The 25,146-nt window shown below is 36.7% G+C and overlaps 1 protein-coding gene across 1 annotated transcript in view; it reads left to right on the top strand.

Moving 5' to 3' along the window:
• Positions 1-25,146, top strand: part of LOC139719950 (P protein-like) — a 74,517-nt gene that overhangs the window by 9,443 nt on the left and 39,928 nt on the right. The window contains exons 2-4 of the mRNA XM_071631329.1: positions 15,419-15,591; positions 19,710-19,853; positions 24,160-24,217. Of these exons, the coding sequence (XP_071487430.1) occupies positions 15,419-15,591; positions 19,710-19,853; positions 24,160-24,217 (375 nt within the window). The remainder of the gene's footprint in view (positions 1-15,418; positions 15,592-19,709; positions 19,854-24,159; positions 24,218-25,146) is intronic.

The raw sequence follows: 25,146 nt of genomic DNA, 5'->3' as shown, positions 1-25,146 counted from the left end.
ATTTTTTCGCTTTGGAAATTAAGGGGGGGGCATCGGGCTCAACTGCTGACAATTAGCTTGAAAATTTTGACATTTTTCAGTCCAAAAACTGCCGTTTGAAGCTATATTTTTTTTCGCTGTGGAAATTAAGAAGGGGGGGGGACGCCTGGTGCGCCCCTCCCCCTGGATCCGCCACTGGTAGTCAAGGGTGTCGGTTTATGTCCATGACTGGGGGAGGTATGACCAGCGAGGTGGCGTCGAAGTGACCAAGCGGGGGAAGGATGTCCAAAATCTGCACTTTAGAGCATCCCCTCCTCCGTATCGTACGGATGTACAGTACGGTCGATAAATAGTACACACTGTATAGAAAACTAGTAGATATGTATAAAATCATTGCTGCCAGAACCAGGGGTGCGAATTGTTTTTTTTTTTAATTTATTCATTTTTTGGGTCCCTGGTGCAAAATAGAAAAAAAAATAGAAAAGAATAATTATTTAGCGTCCGGCGTTGAGGTCGCTCGCAGACTGATTTTTTTTTTTTTTTTTTTTTTTTTTTTTTTTTTTTTTTTTTAAGGATCTGAAGGGGGGTGCGTTCGCACCCAACGCACCCCTCCTGGTGACGCCCATGCTCTTTTCTTTTTTTATTGACTTTTTGACACCTAGGCCTATAATTATATCGGCCAATATCCTTTTCAACAGTCATCGTTTCTGCACCATCATGGCCGGCGGAACCGGGAAAGGGGGGGGGGGAGCCTCGCCCCCCGCTTTATGTGCACCATACAAAGGAATACATAAGGTGTCATCACTTTGGGACCCCCCCCCCACTTTTTTTAACCCGGAAGTACGTAAGTGGCACTAAAAAGAAATAGATATAGAGATCTTGAAATGTGAGCGCGATAAGCGCTGAAGACCTTTTTTTTTTTTTTTTTTTTTTTGCTTTTTTTTTTTGCTTGTGAGTGGAAGAAACCCGGAAGTGGAAGGGGAGAGATGAGCTTAGGACTCCTCCCCTTTTTTTTTTTTTTTGCTTGTCAGCTCATGAAACCCGGAAGTTAATTCACCTTAATTCAAGAAGCTTAACTAAAAATTTTGATACGTTTAAACTATTTTTAAGTTCCCTCAATGATTTTCCATTCTCCGTTATAGGAGTCACCGAAACATGGTTGCACACCAATTCCCCGGACCTATTTGGCATTGAAAATTATAATTTTATTCGTAATGACAGAAAGCATGGCATAGGAGGTGGGGTTGCCATGTACGTTAATAATCAAATTAGATTTAAAATTCGAACTGATTTGGGTATTCAGGGAGCAGAAAGTTTATTTATTGAAATCTTAAATGATAATGAGAAAAATATTATAGTTGGTACTATTTACCGTCCTCCACAAAATGACGTCAATCTTTTACTGACAACTTCGACCAATGTGCTAACGAAATTTTTGGAGAAAGAAAATCCATTTTTTTGATGGGAGATTACAATATAGATTTATTACAACCCACCCATTTCCATGAAATATTACTTTCCAACTCACTGCATTCCCACATCAATAAACCTACCAGAATAAATAACACCACCAACAGTAAAACATTAATAGATAATATACTGTCTAATGTTATAACTGAAACCTGTATGAACGGTATCCTTTATTCAGATATATCTGATCATTTACCGATTTTTATGATTAATGATAAATCTGTAATAACTCCAATACGTCGCCAACCCAAACAATATTTGAAAATGTATCGAAATGAAACGCCACAAAATATTGATTCATTGAATCAAGATTTATTCGAAGAACAATGGAATGACGTCTTTGAACTCCAAGATGTTAATTCTTCCTACGAAATTTTTTTACAAAAACCATTAGATTATTATGATAAACATATTCCTTTAACTCCCAAAGTAAATGGAAGGAAAAGAGCCCGGCAACCGTGGATTACTCAAGGTCTTATACATTCCATTCTTACTCGAAACCGTCTTTATAAAATATATCTGAGGAAACCTACTCCTGAAAACGTGAAAAGGTATAAAACATATAGAAATAGATTAACTTCTTTGATTCGAGTTTCACGTAAATAATATATTTCAAATAAACTCGAATCTAATAAGGATGATAAAAATGCTCTTTGGCGGATTGTTAATGAAATACTCAAAAAGAAACCTACGGAATGTCCTGATAGCATTACCCATAATGATTAAGTTATTACTAATCCTGATCAAATTGCAAATATTTTTAACAATTTTTTTTGTTAATGTTGGTCCTTCTCTAGCTGCATCTATTCCCATAAATGATATCAAAAATTATAAAGATTACTTACCTGAAAGTAATCAAAACTCCTTGTTTTTTACTCCAATAAATGAATCAGAAATTATTGATATTGTTCGATCTCTGAAATGTAGTAATTCCTGTGGGCCTGACAACTTAAGGGTGAATTTTTTGAAAAAAATAATCTACCCCTGAGCAGCCCCTCTCACCCATATATTTAATTTATCCTTACTTAACGGTGAGTTTCCAGACTCTTTTAAAATCGCCAAATTTTTCCCACTTTATAAAAGTGAAGATCCATCACTGGTGAAAAATTATAGACCCATCTCATTGTTACCTGCAATATCGAAAATTTTAGAAAAATTAGTTTATAAGCGTCTCTCCTCGTTCATGATTGAAAATGAAATATTAAATGTGAATCAGTTTGGCTTTAGGAAAGGATTTTCTACCGATTATGCTATAATCAAATCTGTTGATAATATTATTGATGCGCTTATTAAAAAGGAGCACATAATTGGAGTTTTTATGGATCTTATAGTAAAGCATTCGACACTATTGATCATGACATTTTATTTGAAAAATTACATAATTATGGCGTGAGAGGGATTACTTTGTCATGGTTTAGAAGTTATCTAAGTCATCGAAAACAATATGTTGCATTTAAATCCAGTCATTCGTTCCATTTGAACGTGTCATGTGGTGTCCCTCAGGGATCTATCCTCGGGCCCCTACTTTTTTTGATTTATATTAATGATATCATTAATTCCTCTCCTCGTTTAAACTTCATTTTATTTGCAGACGACACCAATGTTTTTTATTCCTCACAAGGATATTGTAACATTGGTTGATACATTTAACATGGAATTAAGTAATATTTCGAAATGGTTTAGAAGTAATAAGCTTTCATTGAATATTGATAAAACATGTTTTATACATTTTCATACGCTTCAATCCCAACCCACCCTTCCTCAAAGTATTTCTATTGATGATATAAACATTGCTGAGAAACATTCAACCAAGTTCCTAGGAGTGACCCTAGATAACAATCTAACTTGGAATACTCATGTCCAGAATATTATAACAGCAATATCTAAAGCAACTGGTGTGTTAAGGAGAATAAAATACTTAATTAATGATCAAACTTTAATGATGTTATACAACACCTTATTTCTACCATGTAATTATGTAATGTACTGTAATATTGTATGGGGCAACTGTAGCAAAACCAAATTGAACACAATTTTTCTTCTTCAGAAAAAGGCTCTTCGTATATGCACACATTCAAATTTTTTGGCTCACACTGATCCCATATTTTATCGCCTAAAAACTCTAAAGGCCCATGATATACATTCATACTTAACTGCTATATTTATGTACAAACACATTCGAAATTTGTTACCATTTTTCCATAATGCCCTAGTTACTAATGATCATATTCACTTATACCCTACCCGTCGTTCCCATGATTTTCATTTAAGTAATCCAAAGCTTTTACTTGCTCAAAAGTCGATTAGACATCACGGTCCGGATACATGGAACACTCTTCCTGAAGAGTTGAAACAGTGTGCCTCCTTGTTTTCATTCAAAGCAAACTTAAAGAAGCATATTTTATCACAGTATACTTCAAATACGAATTAAGCCCGAATAATTTCTATGACTTATGTTGGTCTCCCGATAGTAGCAACATCGTAAGTCATTCCCTCTTCCAGCAAACCAATTTTATCATTCCAAATCCCAGCCTATCTGCCCCTGTGCACTCTCAAGCACTCGCACGCACATTCACCACCTTCACACATCAGAGTTTATTTTCCCCTGCTATCCTCGCAGCAGAATTTGTATTGTTTACCAATTTACCTACCTACCTTTTCCTCGGGCCGGCCATCTTTTCAAGCAATGCTTACAATGGCGGCCCTCTGCATTATCATTTCCTAAATATAATATTGTTATTGTAATCCCAGCTGCATAGACATGCATACTGTAATATCATTAATTTCCTTTTATATCATTGTTTATGCAAGTCAAACGACTCTGTTTCAAATAAACTTTGTATATTTCCAATGTTCACGATTATTCAGTTTATGTATATTGATTTGCAGAAAATAAAGTATCTATCAAACAAAGTGGGTCCCCCACTTTTGAAAACGCTCCGCCGGCCCTGACCATTACATAGACCTCCGGATGATTTAGAGATTTTTACATCTGAACAACTATAAATTAGTTATACTGAAGACATATTTTCAGAATTTATGATAATTGGGATGAAGAATGAAGAATATTTTGCGAAATTTATAACAAATTGCAATGAACAAGGATGATGACATGGCAGGGTCACCATAAGGATGCATGAGTTGGGGCTCAAGGAAGCAGAACATAGATTATACACAGATGAATTCGCAAGCAAAACGATATTGTCATGGAATTACACTGCTACATTTCTGAAATACGTGAGCCTCCTGTATATAATATTATGTCATCATCTTTCTTCAGTGTAATTTGTGGGAGGTTTTTCAAAGTATTGTTTCTCTGCTCAAGAACCACAATAAATTCCACAAATCTATACATGGAGCTGTTGATTTATGTACTACATGATGTGAAATTAAGAAAATCGTCTGGAATGCCCCTTTAATGATGTTAAATATGTATGCCATTCCTTCAACTCTTTCGCCTTCAAAAAAAAGGACAAAGTGTTACATGATTTACATTTAGTGAAGATTTCAGTCAAAGAAACTACATGACTGTATAGGCCTATACCATAATGCAATGCAAATGTTGACTTGTGATGACTGATGATAATACCTTCAACATCACTATGTGGTCAAATGAATATCACAGTAAGTAATTATATCATGTATTTTATGATAACATTTCCATACTGTTTTTATTTCGATAATGTAGATGTGCCCATAAAAAAACAACTTCCAAACCAAGATACTGCCAGTGACATCTATCTGTCAGTCATTATAAGTGACAGATGTTAACAAATATGTTACATGCAATCAAGTGGGTGACACGTTTCTTTATAATAGACAGACTATTGCATGTTTCCATATTAAACAAAAGATGTAAAGCAGGGAAACATGCAAGTTATTCTCGGTCCGTAGAAAAACTAAATTCTAATTTCTTTTGTTAGTAATAAATACTGTAAAGTACTTCACCAATGATTGTATGTTGATAGATGATGTCACGTGTAGAGAGACGGCTTGGAAAGTGCTTGTGTATCCCAGTAATCTGAAGAAAAATATAGTAGAAATATTATCATATGACGCACAATTCAGATATATTGTTTTGGCCATCATAAGTAGTGATGATCAGGCTATAGTATGAATCAATACAATTAAGTCAACATACATTTGCACTGCATAGCGCCTTTAAAGCTTGATCATACGGGAGAGTTTTGACAATCGAGACATCTTATGATGGCGCGTATGATTGTAATACAAGGAGGTTCGAGAGATGGAGTTACAACTGACTACAATTATTCAATCAGCTGTCAGTTTTTTATGGATGGACAAAAGCATACCACAGGTGCATCATTTGTGCCTTTGATGTTCGATGCTTGAAGCCGCCATCTTTCTGAGCAATCTGAAGATTCATTTTTATACGCTAACATAATATCGGGTATATGCTGCTCGTTTATATATCAAATGCAATGAAATTACACCTAATGATATAGAGTATAAAGTTAAAACAAAAGTCAATTCCGCTTGAAAATATGTGCAAAAGTGTAAATCTGAGCTGTATTTTGTGAAAGTGTTTGAAATTTTACCCTCATGGAAAGCCGGTTTTATCACTGTTTTCCTTATTTCCGCGAAATTAAACTAATATGGTATCATCTTCAAGTATAGTTCTTTATAAATTAGTATGTCAGATTAGCGTACAGACACGTACAGTCGAGTATACAGTCGAGTAATATTTGAGCAATTTCTATTCGCGCACCCCCGTGCCTTTACCATTGTCTTCCGCCCATCGTTTGTAAGTATAGGGATAGCGAAAAGTAATTGCCATCACAAAGACATATCTTCCTTGGAAAGTGGCTGGTGATTATGCAGCGAGACACGAGTCAATTGTCTTCGCATCTGAGCGGCAGATCCAGTTTGACACAATACTTAAATATTTTTGAGTGGCGGCTTCGAGCATGGGATCTAAGCAATAAGACTGTTGTGACTCCATTTCTCGAACCTCCTTGGTAATACTATAATGGCCGATGATGTCAAAACACGAGAAACTTTTTAAAGTATTCTCGGAAATTTTTCTACGTTGAGAGCATAACTTCAGTGATTTCCGGTCCACCTTCCGCAAGCACCAAATTATTCCGGAGTAAGAAGTGATCTCTGTATAAAGTGCGACCTTTCTGCACTCGAAAAAAAGAATTCGGCACATCCATGGTGGACCGGATGTCACCAAAGTAATGCAATTTTTCAGTTTCCTGACTTTTTGCAATATCGATTTTGATGAAACCTCCACTCTTTAACTTATGATTTAGTTTTTATTCATAGCTCGAGTCAACTGGACCGTTGAGTAAAATGTCTCTTTGATGTACTATTAATTCAATTCATTCTCTTTTCATCTCTCAATTTTTGTCTATTAGGCCTAATAGGTTTTCTTTTATCCCTTTATAAATTCGTATCTGCGCTTCATTTTGATTGTGTTGTCCTCCTCGGCTAAATGAGTATTTTCTAGTATTTTCAGTCATATTGAAAATAGAAGTTGAAGTTGTACATTATTGTGTGCATGTGTTTTGTTCATTTTGTTGCGAATAAGGGAGAATTCGATATACGTTTCGTATCGCCCAGAGCTGGGCTGTTGCATGACCAAGTCCAGCAAACCATGCTTACCAATAATGGTCTCCTCCATCGCCATGCATGGTGAAACGTAACATACGCAAATTGTGTAGGGCCTATAATACTAATAATAATGATAATAATAAATAATAATGATAACAATAATGATAATAATAATGATAATAATCATAATCATAATAATCATAATAACAATAATCTTGATGATAACAATGATAATAACGGAGCGACTCTTATTATGTAATAAGTATCATATCAATTTCTTTTGGGCACATTCGTTTCAATGTTTTGATGTGAATATTATCGATTTTGTCACAACGATTTCACTTTGGAGAAACAAACAAACTTAAACTGATATTTCGCGCTTTCTCAGATAATGCTCGTAGGCCTATAAAATTTTGATGGCTGATTGATACCATCTGTTCAAGGGGGCATAGCTTGTCCGCATTTTATACTCGCGACCTGTCTTCACGATCGATAGAAATGGAAGAATTCAAGAAAGCTTTTTATTCTTTCTTTTTTCAACTGGCAGCAGTTGTACAATTTCCTTTTGTTTTTTTGAGTGCTTGGGTTTTTGTTGTTGTCTTTTTTTATCCATACGAAGCGTGTAAAATGAGTCTGTAGAAACCACATCGTGTTTTTCAATTGATTAGCCTATGGATGTATAGGCCTACTGAAAAGGTGCGGAGGCCTACATTATATAGTTTATCTATTATAATGCCACTGAGCTGTCATTATCTGCACTGAAGTTTTTTCTCCCCCCCCCCCCTCTCTCTCTCTCCCCCTCTCTCTCTCTTTCTCGCTTGTAAAGAGTATGTCTTTCAATTTAATTACCTCCTTGATTGAATCAACTCTCCGTTTATAATGACACCGGAATCCTTTATGCAATTCAATTCAATTTAATTCAATTCAATTCAATTCAATTCAATTCAATTCAAATGAAATTTTATTTCCAATGACGCATCTTTTTTTTTGTTACTGAAATAGATTCAAAGAATTTAACGTCTTAGGCCCTATATGAATATATTACAACCATAAAATTGCATTTAGGCCCTATACTTAGGGAATTGTTCAAAAAAATTGCGTCATTGGAAAAGAGGGACCCACGTAAAAGACAAGCTTAGGGTGATAGAGGGAGATAGGATTAAGGAGAGCTTTATTGGGAATTTGGCCACTCAATACATCGAACTTACAACAGAACGAACGTTTATTGATAAGTGAATTCTAATTCTAGGCCTATTTGTCGATATCCAAAATAGAAAAGTCCAAGACTTTGATAACAATTAAGTTAGTAGTATTCGGTGTATTATACCGTTTGTATCATGATGCCATATTTTGTCTTCCTTCGATCTCCTCATTATATTCGCCGTTGCAGAAGTCTCATACGATAAAGTGAAACACAGTGCTTCGTTTTCAAGTCGTGACTTCAAGAAAATATAAGCTTAGGCTTATATAAAAATATGGTACAACCAAACATACAGAGTGGACTTAGGTTGAAAAAAAAATGAAGTTATCGGGCCTATGTTTGAAATGAAGACTGGGTTAGTATATATAGGCCTACGGGCCTAATTTTGGTATCTTTACATCACAAATTTGAATTTTCAGTATAAACCTTCATAATAGGCCTAACACTTTCATGTTAAAAACTCATCTTTTTCCTTAAATTATGGGTCTATCCTATTCAGCTTTGCTATCAAAAATAAATTGCAAATCGAATGGTAACCTGAAATTGCGACTGGTTTTAATCTCTCTAGCGAATTGCTGAATGAAAGGCCTATCAATCACAAAATTTTCTGGGGGTTTTTAATACAAAAAAATAATAACATGGATTTGAAAGTACGTATCAAATACAGTAACTGATGAGGGATAGGCCTACGATCATTTCGAATCAATCGTAACTCTTATCTGGGACCCAAAATGTACACCCACGTTCGCTGCACATGACGTGACCAATGTAAACATTGAAACAACAGTGGCTGATGACGCGGGTACCCTGCCGTTCTTGTCACGATCGTCGAATGTGTATTCGCTGCACTGAGCGAGCGCTGCGCTGGTATGGTGGGTGTGGACCGGATCAGGTTCCACCGAGAGGGCTAGGGGCGGCCGGCCCGAGCCGTGCCGGCCGCCCGTACCGTGCGTGCAGTGCGAATCGAATCAGTGGAATGGAAACACTTCGACTTGGATGTTGCGGAATGAATAAGAAAAAAAGATGAATTTCCATGTCAGAAAGTGACGAAGTGATACCAATGATTTCTATGGGTAGATGAATCATCATTTTATCAAAGTTCACAGGTAGGTAACAAATGCTGTCAGCTTTGTCGGTTTGAAACATTTGTATTCAAGAGTAGAGTAGAACTTTACTAACTGTGTATGGGTTGTCACGACTGTAATCCCATACACCGGTATTTGTGTTTCAGTATGAAACCACCTAGATCTCTACACAGGTATGTGTCTAGAAACTAGCTGGCGCTGGCTTGATGTTGTCACATTCCATATGATTATTCTGATTTCTAGTAACTAGTTTTGCTCCGCCGATGAGACAGAGTCATTTTTCTTTGATGATCTTTTAATGATGCAGTAGTGATGCAGTAAATTTAATGGCAGTAATTTGGGGGTAGTAAATGTTAAAATGCATGTTATTTCGTTGAAAATTAGATTATTTTAGTATTAGATATAATATATGTTTGTGTTCATTATGTTGAGAATAATATGTTATTCATGTGAGTTTGTGTAGGAATTCTGTTTGAGTTTGGAATCCCCCTTTTCCCTGTAAAGTATCAGATTAAAAAAAAAAAAATGCACATCGAAATCACGTCCCGGTAATATTGAAATCCGCATAGGGAGGCTGGAGGAGAGTTCGGACTGTACTACATGTATTTAACTTAACCAATTATACTTTTTATCCCCAGGCTGTTGGGATGACCATGTTGTTCATGTTAAATATCCAGGCAGTCAGTCTTTCTCCTACTCTGAATTCTATTCGGAGTACTAACATGATATTGTACTGGTGTCAAGTAAAACTGTGTTTTGTGGTCATGTGGTCTAGGCTATACCAATTACTGGTAGTGTACCATTTTCAATGACATTTAATAGTGAGAATTGAGAAGTTGAACTTGACTGACTGGAGTAAATATCCATGTCTCCTGTTTTAATTTTATGTCTTTTGAGTCTACATTTTAACAATTGGAACAAAGTAAATATATTAGCTACTGATGCACCAGCTTGTTGCAGTAGAGTGCACCGCCGGCGGCACATTTCCCAAAGTGTGTGTGTGTGTGTGTGTGTGGGGGGGGGGGTTCCGGGTTTCATAAGCTAGCAAGCCAAAAAAAAAAAAAGGTATTCAGCTCATCTTTCTCATTCCAGCCCAAAAACAAAGCCTTACCGCCCTCACACTTCAAGGTTTCTAGTATATTTCTTTCTAGTGCCACTTTACGCACTTCAGGGGTAAAAAAAGTAGGGGGGGGGGGCCCAAAGTGGTGACACCTTATGTATTTTTTTGTGTGGTGCAAAGAAAAGTGAAGATTTGAAGAAGATAGACTTTGATAGCTCAATGGATAATATGACATCTCATAGATGAAAAGAATGAGTTAATCATCAACTCTGTAAAATAGCATCTTGACAACTTGTGTGTGCATGTTAAAGGGATAGTACAGTATTGGTGGAGATGAAAATTGGGCTTTTAAATTTTTGCGAGATACCAAGAAAACACTTATGATATAGTACTACAATTGTAGCATACCATTTTAAGAGGAATTCAAAGTTTATTTGATGAAAATCGGGTTTGGAATGACTGAAACATCCAAAAACAAAGTAAAACAAAGCGATCGTAATAAAGTGTGGGTCCCACACTTTATTAGAATTGCTCTTTTTTGGATATCTCCGCCATTTCAAAACCAATTTTCATCAAATCAACATTGAATTCCTCATAGAATTACATGCTCTTTCATATTTCATAAGAGGTTTCTCCTCATCTCACCAAAAATGTTAGAAACCTGAAACTAGGTCTCGACCAAAACTATACGATCCCTTTAATCATTTGTCTGGATTCTTCATTGTTTATTTGTTTATTGGAATACTACAAGTACTTTCTTTTTTTTTTCTGAGGGATTTGATCTCATTTCCAGCAATTTTGTTTGTTTGAGAGATTACACTATTACATGTACCCATCTCCTAATTGTTTGTTATTTTTTGTTGCAATTATCATGACATTGAAAGACCACAAAGCACCAAATGAATTACAACTCATGAAAATGTCTGATGAACTCCCCTACATTGTTTTTGCAAAAACATCTGTAGAGTACTGTATGAATCATCAATACAGGATGCAATGTACAAGCCTTTCTTACAAGATCTCCCTCTTTCTTCATAATGCATAGAAACTCAGAAAGTCTGTGTCAGTACCAATGGTGCTACTTCTAAATAAAGAGCAGTAACCCCAGACAGGGAGGTTGATACAAGTTTCAAGGTACGTGTATCACATGATACAAGTGCGAGATCAACATTAATTTTCATTTGTGACCATGCGTCACAAAACCAACAAAAAAGTCACAAGACATGGATTTTTAGTTAAGAGCTGATTCTGGAAGAGCATACCTTTAAAATGATGTAAGTCCATTCAAATGGACTCTCCTAACCTGTCTAAACTGAGAAATGAATGGGACACAAAATGGGGTGTACTCAGCAACAATGAAGGGATTATTGGATTAACCCTAAAAGGGCAGAGAGAGGGGAATCTGCCCCCTTGACATTTCGCACAATAATTTGGCAACATGAGAAGGCCTCGTCATGAGGCTTCGCCACTCTTTTTTCCAAGTCTCACGCAACATCTGAGATGCAATTTGCAATGTCCATGTGCTTTTAATCACTGTTCAATCGGTATAGGCTAAAATATTATCTTTGGCTTTATCTTCATTTCAATCTTGATTTATTACATTTCAAGACATTGACAATTTTAAAAAGTTTTATGATGCAGTCTTGTTGATTACGACATGGACGCCGCGATGCCAAAATTTGTTCAATCATGCCACTAATGGCTGAGATCTAGACTGGGCAGGGGCGGAATCTGCAAAAAAAGCTCGGCCTGATTTAGAGGGTAAACTGACCATATTCTGTTCATTCTATTCATCGCTAATACTAACTGTCAAAGTAGGTTGTATCCTTTCAAAAGTTATTACCATTAGAGGTGAAAGTGAAAAATGTGAAAAGGGTTTTTATGAATTAAAAAGGGACCTCTAAGACGCACCTAATCACACTATTCTACAAAAAAAAAGTGTTCTAGAAAAACTATTTAAAACACAATTTCTGATTTGTTTAATGATTTCAAACTTTAGCATAATGTAGAAGACTTGCTCTTTCAGAAAATGAAAAAACTTTAAGCTAAACTAGGTTGACATTGTTTTTCACCCATTTTGAGTCCACACACAAAATCAGTGTGTCAAGATTTTGTTTTTCTTACTCATGTATGTGCAGACAGTTAACAGGCAATGCATGACATATCTCAAGGAATATTCGTCTTCGTATGTAAGCAAATATCTTACATTCAATCTGTAAGCATGAAGAATTGTGGTCATAATTAAATACAATCTCTAAAGAGCATTGGTACATTTTGTTCTTTCCTGAGCTATTTTTAATAGTGGCTTTTATTTCTCTTCCTTGATTTTTTTTTTTTTTTGTTCATTGTGTTTCACCTTTGTTGATGGTGCAGAAACAGAAACTTTTGTGTATAAGTTTACGTGATGTCACCATGAGCAAGTGTGCTGCATTCAGTATTGGTTACTCTTGAATATAGGCATCAGATTTTACTCCAATAGATATTCCATCATCAGATCATTAGCATTTGAAAGGGAAGACAAAAAGACTACTAGTATGTCACTCTGTGTTGTGGAGAAGGGATAATGTACACACTAGCTAGGTCAGGTGATCATCAAAATCCTGCTCTTATTTGCATTCTCCTGTCCTTGTGTTGTTTGTAGTCGAGAGAATTTGGGGCACTATATACTGTATAGAGCGACTTTACTACATCATGTATGTAGCAGGGCAGTAATGATGTCACAGTCTTTTGTTATGGCTTGGGTTGGAGCCAGGTGTGAGCATGGTTAGCAACAATGGTGTTCTCAGATATTTGAGCCAGGTTAGATTGTTTAGAACCAGTTTCCATGGTGATGAATGGCTGTGATGTCATACTCTGGCACTCTTGACAGTAACTCATCAAGGCCCAGAGAGCTCATTTCTGTGATAAAAATTACCTTTTTGTAATCAAATTTTATCCCTCTTTGCTCATGTTGTTTGACGTCTCCTCCATTTGAGCCCTACAATTGTTTTAGTTGCAGAATTTGATATAAAGAGCCTGCAAATGATGACACAAATTTATAGCTAATTCACAAATTTTCACCACACTTAAGATGATTATTAAAGAACAGTATGTTTCTATCTCATATTGGAATGTCCTTATTGAATTTGTTCTTATTTTGTGCCAGCAGGAAAATTAAGATTTGCCAAGTTTATACGGACAAGATAATCATTCTGCAGTCAAATTAATTATCCAGGACATAATGACCCAAATTCACAAAGGTGGCCCAAATTGACAAAGGTGGTTTAAATCTAATCCATGGTTTAAATGCAAATTTTTTCTACAGGTCCACTAACATACTGTTTACACTGTTATTTTCGCGTACAGATATTTTCGTGAATGACAAGGTCATAGACATTTTCGCAAGATGTTGTTTTCACGAATTAACACCGATGCTTTAAAGTATGTTAAAGCACTATTCACGGGGCGCATGGAGACATTTTCACATGTTGTTAAGTTCACAATCCAACTGTGATTCGCGAATTTGCGGAAATTTAATCTTCGCAAAAATAACAGCTTATACGGAATGCGCATGGATGGGCATGTCAAAGGTATGCATATTTCATGTTTATTTTAGATCATATTTTAAGTTTATACCACCTTTGTGAATTTGGGCTGCTGAGTGAAAACTATTAACTCAGAAACTGTAATGCTCAGTGACAAAGCCTGTTTAATAGAGAGTATTAAGTGTCATGTAGGAATTTTTCCTCGGCTCTGTGTGTATGGTCGTATGTTACTTGTGCGCCCAAGCAAAACAGGTAGAAAGTTGATGCGATAGTGACAGGTCATATCGTAGGTTTTTTTTTTTTGTTGTTGTTGTTGTTTTCGTTTTTCTCTTACATTTTTGGGCAGAAACCTACAAAGTAGTTTTCCAGTGCACTGTTTAACCCCTTGAGGATGGGCTGATTTTGCTGTATAACATGCATTTCCTTTGACACCTGCCTAAATTCAGGACTAGTCTTCCATGGGTTAATTTGACCTGCTTCAGCATGTTGCTTCAATCATACAATTAGGTGGTAACACCTTTAATCCCTCATGGAACCACGCATATGCCATTACCAGTGGCATTTTGAGAAGACGATACTGGAAGGATTAAACAAACGTATCACAACCTTCAGCACCAGTCACAGTCACCCACGGTGGTCTGTGGAGTTCCTGTCTGGAAGTGTAATTGAAGTTGAGGTTTCAGAAACGATGGCTCAAACCTTCAAGTTCATGTGACCTGTAGTTTATTTCAGTCAGCGGTGAAAAGAGTGCCATTTAGACACGTATGTGTATACATTTAAGCCTGCAAGTGACTTGATTGATCAAAACTGATTCCTTCTGTTTTGAGAGGTAGCAATGTGCAGTCAAACCTGCTTTAGTTACCATCTTTCCATAGCCACCAGCCTGCTCTTGGCGACTGCGTGAAAATCCCCCGTGCAGAGAAAAAACCTTATAGTGAAAAACCTGCGTGTCAGTTTAGCGACCTCCTGCCCTTACATGACCTGCAGCCAGATTTGTTTTTTGCTGGATTACCAAAAAGTGTGTGCACACCGACTGTCGAGTGTCAGACTGCAGCAGAGCAACCAGCTTACAATTTTTAGCAAGTAAGGTCGAAGAGAGATACTGTAGCTTCGTTGACTGTTACCTCAGACAAACTATTCAATTTGAACATGTCTATGGCACTTTTGAAAGGCAACCTGGGTGATTCACCAACACAAATTACTTCACACAAATGTACTCATGATAGTATTTAAGTGTCATAATCTCAGCCATGTGGGACTTTGAAAGAAAAATATCTATCACTCTGGCTACCACGTGGAACCTGTCTACAACAACCACCTGTCTGTGACAGCGACATCTTATGTTCCCTTTCCCTATTGCAGACAGGTTTGGCTGTACTTTTAGGATTTAGAGTCTTTCTATCTCAGTCATGGCGCTGGACAGGTAGATATGGTCATTTATGCTCTGTCATAATCATGCAACTCATGAGAAGCTCCCTACATTCTTGGTTGATATTCTACATTATGCCTGTTTCATCTATAGGAGAAGTCGGGCGACTGGCGGGAAGAAGGCAGCATGGACAACTTGAGTGAGGAGACAAGGCTGATTTCAGGGGAACATGAAAAGACCGACTATGGCAATGGCTGGACAGTTGAGAATGGCCATGCCCTGACACACAGCCAGAGGGGAGTGGACTCGGGGCAAGGTGATATATGGTGGGTACAATGTGGTATTTTATCCACTCTGATTCATCACTTCCTGTAGATTATGACCAAGAAAGACAGTATTGAGAATTGAAAATGTATTTCAGAAACCATTTGGTATCCAGCAGTTGTATTATTTAAAGTCAAATTAAGTATGAGTTAACTACAAAAGGCTGCCAGTTTGCTGGACAGGTATCTATTCTCATTTGGATCATAATATAGTTGTTGTATTCACTGGTTTACCTAACCCTGTCTCATTCTCACCCCATGAAAATCCTTAGACCTAGATTTTCTTCCAAAGCCCTTTTGTCACTTGTAGACTTCCTGTTGTACTAAAGTCAGTAATCCTTACATACAAATTCCTAACTCTATGCCATGTTAAGTAGAATTAAAATTCAGGAGACAAGCTGGTTGTGAACAGAGGAGATGATGCAGATTTTTTTTTCCTTTTAAAGAATCAAGCACTTTGTCACGTGATTGGGTAAGAAAGAAAATAAGTATCGTATAAGAACATCCTTGATCACTCACACTTTTAAATCCTAGGTGGTTTTTTTTTTTCCTATGCTTACTAGTCTTTTGTCATATTCTCTCACTGCACTTGTAATAATAACCCCACCAAATTTACAGTGTCACAATAGTCCTGAACAGTATACAAATGAGTGTTATTAGCTCTTTATGTGCCACGTTCGCACGCCCGACTCTGTGGACAGCGTGCTTACTTCGCATATTCTGCTCAAAAGCACAAACCCGTCCAAACCGATCGATAAATCGCCAAATGCCTCAATGGAAAGAAATTGCTTTTCGCGATTCCATTCCTCTCTCATACAGCTAGCATTTTATTTGGTGACTGACCAGCAATCATTGTTCCCTACTCAAAAAATCCTTTGCACACGCTTCACTTTCAACTCTAATAACTTTTAAAAGGATATCTTGCTACTGCTTTGAAAGTTGGCATTAATCATGGACAGAATGTGTTAATAGAGCATGCTCAAATCAGCTTAAAAGACACATCCACCTTCATAGACATGTGGATTGAGTGAATGCAGCAAATAGTAACACATCAGTGAGGGTTTGAGGAAAACTGGAAGACCCATTCAAAAGTTATGAATGTTTTCTCAAGGCATAAATGCGTTGGCATCTCAGAATAATGTGGCACACAGGGGGTTTCCACCAGGGCACATAAAGAGTTAAAGCTAGTAAGAAAGAAACAACAATAAATATTTCCAATTTAACTCTTGCAAATGAGTGGAACTGAAATGACCTTATCCCTATTAAACAACTGGTAGAAGGACAGGTATAATGGTGCAAGTGAGAAACCCTTTGTGCTTGGAGGTTTGTTCTGTTTTGTAGGAAGAAAATGATGCAGTTCATCTAAAAGTATAGCATGTATGCATCTACTATGTGCATATATTTGTGAAAAGAAAGTTATATAAAGTTTGTTTTGTATAATTCACTCAGCCAAGGGAGGAGGTTATGTTTTCATTACCGGTACCGTTGGTTTGTTCGTTCATTTGTTCGTTCGTTCGTTCATTCGTTTGTCCGTGTGCAAAATAACTCAAAAAGTGGTGGACTGATTGGGATGAAACTTGCAGGAAAGGTTGAGAATGATACAAGTAACAAACGATTAACTTTTGGTAGTGATCCGAGAATTTTTTTTGGAATTTATGAAGGATTTTTGATATTTTGGCAGGTAGGGTCTATGAACTTGGGAGTTCAGGCTGCGCGTATTTGAGGTTTGCATGCGCGCACTAAAATGCGTGCTCTAGTTTCTGCTAGGGCGATGCGCGCTGTGCAGCTGAGGGTTTGTGACGTAACAAAGGCTTCTATATTGGGAAATTGGGAGACTTTCAGCACACTATAAACAGTGTATTATAAACACTTTCAGCATGAAGTATAAGTACGTATGAGTGGAAATCACTGATATCTCTATGGAAGAACAAGATCAGTGACGGAAATGAGCTGCATGCTTGGCGGAGGTCTGCGCTCTCAGAGTGCTTCTCTAGTTACCTCTGCTAAGGAAGGAGGTTACATGTACATGTTTTCACCGGCATTGGTCTGTTTGTTTGTTTGTCTGTGTGCAATATAACTCAAAAAGTTGTTAACGGATTTGAATGAAACTTGCAGGAAATGTTGATAATGATACAACAAGCAGATGATTAAATTTTGGTTGTGATCCACAAATTTTTTATGGATTTTTGAAGGTTTTCTAAGCATTGGCATATAGGGTCAATGAACTTGGGAGTTCAAGCTGTCTATATTTGAGGTTTGCATGTTACACGTTCTAAAATAGTGCTCTGCTTGAGTGAGGTGCCGCCTAGCTGGAAGCTGATGACATAAACAAATAAAAGCTTCTATATTGAGAAATTGAGTGATTTTCAGCATGCATACAGTGTATGTTTGGGTATGAGCTGCTTGGCGGAGGTCTGTGCTCTCCAAGTGCTTTTGTACGTAATTTATCAAGTTCAGTTCAAATTTGATACCTAGTTGTATCATGTCTCTTTGAAGAAATTGTACTTTTGTCCTTTATTCATTTTGCTTGTTGTCCTTTGATGCATCTGTCATTCACAGTCAAAGTTTCCAGAGAAAAGAAAAAAAAACTGTGGAAAGTCTTGCAGAGTAATGAGGAATGACAATAATTGTAACAGATCAAATGTGACCGTGCACCACAAAACCAACAAAAAGTCGCATCCCTTGATTTTATGTGAGGACTCAAAAAAAAGATGAAACGGGTCAACCAAGTCATTCTTGAGTTTTTCATATTTTCTACAAGAGCTATTCTTCTTATACAGTAATACTTAGTTTGGAATCATAAAATTAATGGGGAATTGTGTTTTCAGCAGTTTTTCTATAACCCTTATTCTCGTAAAGTAGTGAGATCATGTATAGTGGCCCCTTTTCATTTCTTGAAAATCCTTTGCACATTCTTCACTTTCAACTCTAATAACTTTTAAAAGGATATCTTGCTACTGCTTTGAAAGTTGGCATTAATCATGGACAGAATGTGTTAATAGAGCATGCTCAAATCAGCTTAAAAGACACGTCCAGCTTCATAGACATGTGGATTGAGTGAATGCAGCAAATAGTAACACATCAGTGAGGGTTTGAGGAAAACTGGAAGACCCATTCAAAAGTTATGAATTTTTGAAGTTTCTGCTCAGTCACTGCCGAATGAGATGGCTACAACAGCTTATGATGTCATGTATACGACAATATAAAGAAAACATAAAGAAAATTCTACATACATAAATTTGTATTTTCACTCTTCTCACATAATAAAAGAACACTTGACCTACCTCTATCAGAAGGCAGGAGGAATAATTTTACCCATAACATAATGTCAGTGACAAGTCGAGGAAATGTGCACTTTAAAAAAAAACTCAACATTTGTGAAATTCTAGATATTTTCCTTATATCGTTGTACGCATCTGACATTTTGCACTGTAGTACATGTAGTTTTCTCATCCAGCAGTGACTGTGCAGATACTTTAAAAAAAAAAACAACTTGTGAATGGATTCCGATTTCCCCCAAACTTTCACCTAGATATGGGATGTGTTCTAATAATATTGTTGCATTCACTCATTCCGCATGTATATGAAGGTGAACTTGTCCTTTAATCTGATAATCCCTTCATTGTTGTTGCTCCTGTGGATGACATCCTGTTTTTTTTTTTTTTTTGGTTTTTTTTTTGTCCCATTCACCACACAGCCTAACAGGATTTAGTAAAGATTGAAGACATAATACTTGACAGAGCCTTTTTCTCAGTTCACACTTTTCCAAAGTTTGTACAGTGTACATTCTTTTCAATATTTAGATAGGTTTAATAGGAAAGTCCATTTGAATTGAGTCATACATAATCTTAAAGCTTAGAGTCTGCTCTTGCAGAATCTGCCCAATTTTAACTAAAAATCCATGTCTGGCGACTTTTTGTTGGTTTTGTGATGCAGGGTCACAAATATGACATGTAAGTGGATTAAGATTGCTCTATATATTGTGAGACAGCTCATTGGAAAAAGAAAGTAAGAGATAAAGAGCAAAGTTGAGCACAGAAAGGGGTAACCATATTCTCTGAATTTTAGGTATAAAATCTCTCTTTGATGTTTTTCTTTTTTCGAACAAATATCATTAACAGTCCGGAATCTGTGTTGACAAAATCCTACACATGGGAGAAGATGCTCCTGGACGACATCGACTTCGATGGAAATGAGTCCAGACCACCGGGCAGACTCAAGAGAGTCTTCTCATGGTGCAGCTGCAAGGTTTCAGGAAAAACCAAGTAAGAACATACTTTATAATTTATATGAATATTGTGCAAGGTTTTTATTTGTTCAAATTTTGCAAGTCAGGTGCTATAGAAAAATTTAAAAACATGTGCAGATATTAACTCTGATCCCGACATAAATGTGCAGTGCATGCAAACACTTCTCCATTCATTACCGTACACCCACAATCGCTAATTCAACCACTCACAAAATGAGCTATTAAGATGATAAATCAGCAGAAGTGCAAAGGTATTAGTGAGGAGCATTTCACTGTATTACAGATCATAATAGGGTGATGAAAGTCAAATTATGATACTGCTCAGTTTAAAACCCACATTCAAAAAGTAGGTTGAAATGCATTTCCAATTTTTCTACATATTTTAGTTTAAAAGAGTATAGCTATAAGCTTTGGAATTATATAAATTGTTAAAATTGGACCATCTTAACCCATTCAAAAAGTGATTGAAAGAGAGTTAGGAATTGCCGTTGCATAGAACAGTGAGATAAAGAGGATTTTAAAGAAAAGGGTCACTTAGGTGTGCTGTGCTGCAGTATATCACCTGTGAAAATGTATTATATTTTTTTCAATGAAAGCAGCACCTGTCCAAAAATGATTGAGAGATCAATAGATAGGTCTTTGATAGATAGACAGACAGATAAATAGATAGGTCTTTGATAGATAGACAGACAGATAAATAGATAGGTAGGTAGGTTAATGAATAAATAAGTAAATAGATTTAAAGATAAATACATAGATAAACAAATGAATAAGTAAATAGATTTAAAGGTAAATAGATAGATACACAAATAAATATATGAATAAACCAACAACAACCAACCAACCAACCAATCAACAAACAAACAAAACAGAGAAACTGGTAGTAATTTTGGTATTAAGCCACCAAAATAAACATAAGGCAGAGATTAGATTACTCTCCCCCCAAAAAAGAAAACTGTAAGAAAATGAGTCAGTCAACCCAAACTTGTTTTTGTCCATCACAGATAATCATATCTGCAACTTTTTTTGTGGGTTTGAGCTGGTTGGGCACAATTGAAACTGAAATTCACTAAGATTGTCTGTTCGCAAAGTGATTCAAGAATGATACCTCGTTTTGTGAAACTCTGTATTTCAATGATACTGGACTGCAATTTACTATTGAATTATCAAATAGGTTTGCATAGTTCCATGAAACTGCGTTTAAAAAAAAGATATGACTACAATTTCAGTGACAAGATATTAATTACAAATCAGAGCAAATTGCAGATGTAGGCAATTACTGTATACGCCAAATATTTCGTGAGGGTTTTATTTTCACGAATTTCGGGAGTTGGATGCTATTCGCGAAATTAAAAACACGCGAAAATATTGACTCTGTATGCGTCTACATTTCTCCGTTCAGCGCAGGACTCCACGATCGCGAATTTAACCACTCGCGAAATCTTCGGGAATTCCCGATTCGCAAAAATTTAGACTCGCGAAATATATGGCGTATACAGTAGTCAAGGTAAAAAATTCTGTCTCAGTCTCCTGGCTAGCATAATAACAGACATTGTATCGTATGACATCACAAAACTTGTGCTATGGTCAATCAAATGATAATAACTTCAGCAAACAGAGCCAAAGGGTAGAGATTAGAGTATATTTACTTTAATGTGAGTGTTTACTCTTGGTAATTAGTAAATGAAGTGATGAGCTAGAATTTGTCAGAGGATCAATTAACTGATGATTTGTTGTTTTTGTTGTTGTAGGTTGGGGGGGGGGGGGGAGGGGTGAGGAGGCATACAATCTGTCCCTGAATCTTAATTTTGTGCATATTGTATCTAAACATACTGGTGAACATTATGATGTCATATCATCACGTATCTTATTCTTAGTTATATTCTCCTTAGATATTCCTACATCTTATCTTTATAGTACATATTTTTTCATTGTTTTGTTCTATTCTTGTTCTTGTTTTTGTTCATGTTTTCATGTTATCATCATCATCATTTAAACTCTTTTCATTTTACTGCGTGTCATCAATATTTCAGTGGAAAAAGCATTCAACTTGATTTTATCATAAGGCCCCTTCAGACAAACCCAGGATCTGTGCCCCACCTCAATGCAGTCATGCACTGCGATTGACAAAACAACAAGACCCGAGGCATAAAGAAATGGAATGCAATTTCCTTTTGATTTTGCATGAAATTTTTCAAGAGCTGAATGATGTTAGACTGCTTTGTAAAGAAAGGTCAAGCATGGCGAGAGAACACAATGTCTTTCATGAGTGTTCAGATGCATTCTATGAGTGCTGATTATTTTTTCCCCTTTAACGTGGAGCGTAGTTTTGAATGGAAATACAGAATGTAGCTTACAGCAGTTTCGTAGTCCCAGTGTGAAATCAGAACTTGATATGGTTCTGTTGTCATGTGCTTGAGGAGTGTGAGTGTGTGTGCAGCTTAGTATTGTACAGTATTGTGTCATACCCATAAAAATGGTTTTGCATTTCAATAATAAAAGTGGAGCCTACAGATTTATTACCACAAGTCTTTTTGTCATGTAAGGCATGTTTTGCCTTCTCATGTGAGCTGGCACTATTATATGAAAGCACTTGAAAGCAAATTCTGTTGATGAGCCAACCCCCTTAAAGAATAGTTTATAGTCTACATTTACAATTTAATCATCATTGTACTTTAATATGTCTACTGTTAAAGTTTGTAATGCCACAATGTTGCATGGAAAGACCTAGAGTGCCAGCCCTACCTTTGCAAACAGTTGAGGGCAGATTAAACCTGATAGCTGTGCACTCTCTAGTAACCTTTGTACCTGCGTAGAATTTGCAGTCAGCTTGCAAATAATGCCGGTGATGGCACAACATGGGGCAAATCAGTGTTGGTTATAATTATTAGCGCAGCTTTGATGCTTGATTACCGTACAATGATTAATGAATTTCTAGACTTTTGAATTAGGATATTTTGTTTGTTTTGTCAAAATTAGGCTTCTTGTGTTGGCAGTTTTGAGAGTGATTTTGTTGGAAAAGTAAGGGGGAGGGACAGTGAATGATTGGTGTTTTAAAGGAACCACAGGTGAATGAACTTTCATGTGCATCCCCACAGCTCCGTGCAGGGGTAGTACAGACAAGTCAAAAGCCCAAAGCAAACTCTGTAGTGTATTAACTGATACTTGGAAGGGGTGTACTAGTAATATGCAACTTTATTTTCCGTCACTGTCTCGCATTCTGTGCTGTCCTAAATATAGCTATCTTAGTGTGTATTTTTCTGTTTGTTTGTCATGCGTTTGTGCATGTTTGTGTGTGTGTGTGTGTTTGTTTGTTTGTTTGTTTGTTTTAATGTGTCACATGGTCTGTTTGCAGTGGAACTTTAGCTGTGTTCAACAAAAAAAAAAACAAACTAGAGGCTTCTTGATTTTCACAACATAACAACATGCATTGACAGAGTGTACGATGTACCTTGTAAGTAAGTTGCTATGGTATATAAACAGACAATAAAAGAGATATGATGGCCTGAGTTGCTTCAGAATTTTAAAGATGAAATACACACAGTGAATCATATAGTATCACTTTACCTCCACCCCCCACCCCCCCCCCCCCAAAAAAAAGAAGAAAGAAATCACCTTTATTTACTGTTTTTCTCTTCTTTTAAAAGCACTTGAATTTAATGGGATCGTACAGTTTTGGTTGAAACTTAATTTCGGGTTTCTAACTTTTTTGGGTGAGATAATGAGAAAACTTTTTTGGGTGAGATAATGAGAAACCTTTTATGAAATGTGAAAGAGCATGTAATTTTATGAGGAATTCAACGTTTATTTGATGAAAATTGGTTTTGAAATGGCTGAGATATCCAAAAAAGAGCGAATCTAATAAAGTGTGGGACCCACACTTTATTACGATTGCTTTGTTTTACTTTGTTTTTGAATGTTTCAGTCATTCCAAACCCGATTTTCATCAAATAGACATTGAATTCCACTTAAAATGGTATGCTCTGTACTATTATTATAAGTGTTTTCTTGGTATCTCGCAAAAAGTTAAAAGCCCAATTCTCATCTCCACCAATACTGTACCATCCCTTTAAACTTTAAACACCATTTTACTGACTGAAATGGAGAACATGAAAGTTAATTTTTTTTTCTTAAATTCATAACTTTCTGAATTGAATGCCTATTAAAAATGTGAAGCATTTTAACAGTTTAGGCAGGCTATAAAGTATCATTTATCTCTCTGCCTCTACAGTAGGAGTAGATTTTTTACTGTGCTTGTCTGTTGATGCTGTTGGTACAGGTGTATGTGACCAATTTTTTACTTCAATCTTCTTTTTTTTCAGAGACAACCTTCGGATCTTCAAGATTGCTGTCATGTTCGCTATCATGTTTGTGTGCACAGTAAGTCCCGAATTCTCATACCTCTGTACTAGATTATTCCTCTTGCTGGCTATGGCTGCCATTAATGGGTAATAAACTGAACACAGACAACAAAAGGACTGCAGTCACCACATTGGTTCATCAAAGAAAGGCTATATGAATCACCGAGTTGTGATGATGCGCTGATGGCCTGCAAATTGGCTTCGATTTCTGGTCTTGATAATGGTTACTTGAGGAAAGCACTTCCTTGAGAGTAAACACATCCTTGAGAGTTTGCATCATTGGTTTCTGTTCTTGCATTGCACATTAAAGGAGACCTGTGGATGATTTTCAGACCTTTGCATTTGAACCTGTATATGTAAATGGTATAAATTGGTTTTATGTTGGATACATAGTTTCAGAATTTATAGTGACTGGCTGAAGGAATGAGAATGATTTCAAAATTCATAAACAAATCACAGTGAACAAGGATGATGACATAGTAGCTTCATATACATATAGACCCCGTTTACAGTGCGGGGCTAGGCCGAGCCGCGGCCAAGCCCAGCCTCAATTGCGGGGCCAAGCCCCGCAATTTTGTCCGATTGCACTGCCGGGCTCGGCCGCGCTTTTGATTCAAACCTTTCAATATTTTGTGGTAGTGGCGCTCTGCTTGTAAACAAACGCAATTTGGTATTGTCTGGTTTTCAGACCCTTTGCCAACTGAATTCCGTGGCGACGAAGTCACCGTTCGGGCAAAAGCCTTTGCTGTCAAAGGAAAAACTCCTTTGCAGGACAAACCACCTTAAACTATACTAGTTTTCGATGTTGAGGGGGTTAATATCCTGAATAGCGAAATAGTACAGGCAGAGGGTTTGGAAGCCAGACTAAAACTGGCCGCGCATTTGGCCCAGTTTGCGTTTACACAGAGAAAAGGCCGGGCTTGGCCGTGGCTTGGCCGCGGCAGAGAC

Source organism: Diadema antillarum, unplaced genomic scaffold (genome assembly GCF_040938485.1).
Source record: "Diadema antillarum isolate AM-2024a unplaced genomic scaffold, OU_Dant_1.0 scf00000117, whole genome shotgun sequence".
Lineage (NCBI taxonomy): Eukaryota > Metazoa > Echinodermata > Echinoidea > Diadematoida > Diadematidae > Diadema > Diadema antillarum.
Note: the sequence above shows the minus strand (reverse complement) of the source record. Positions and strands in the feature narration are given on the sequence as shown.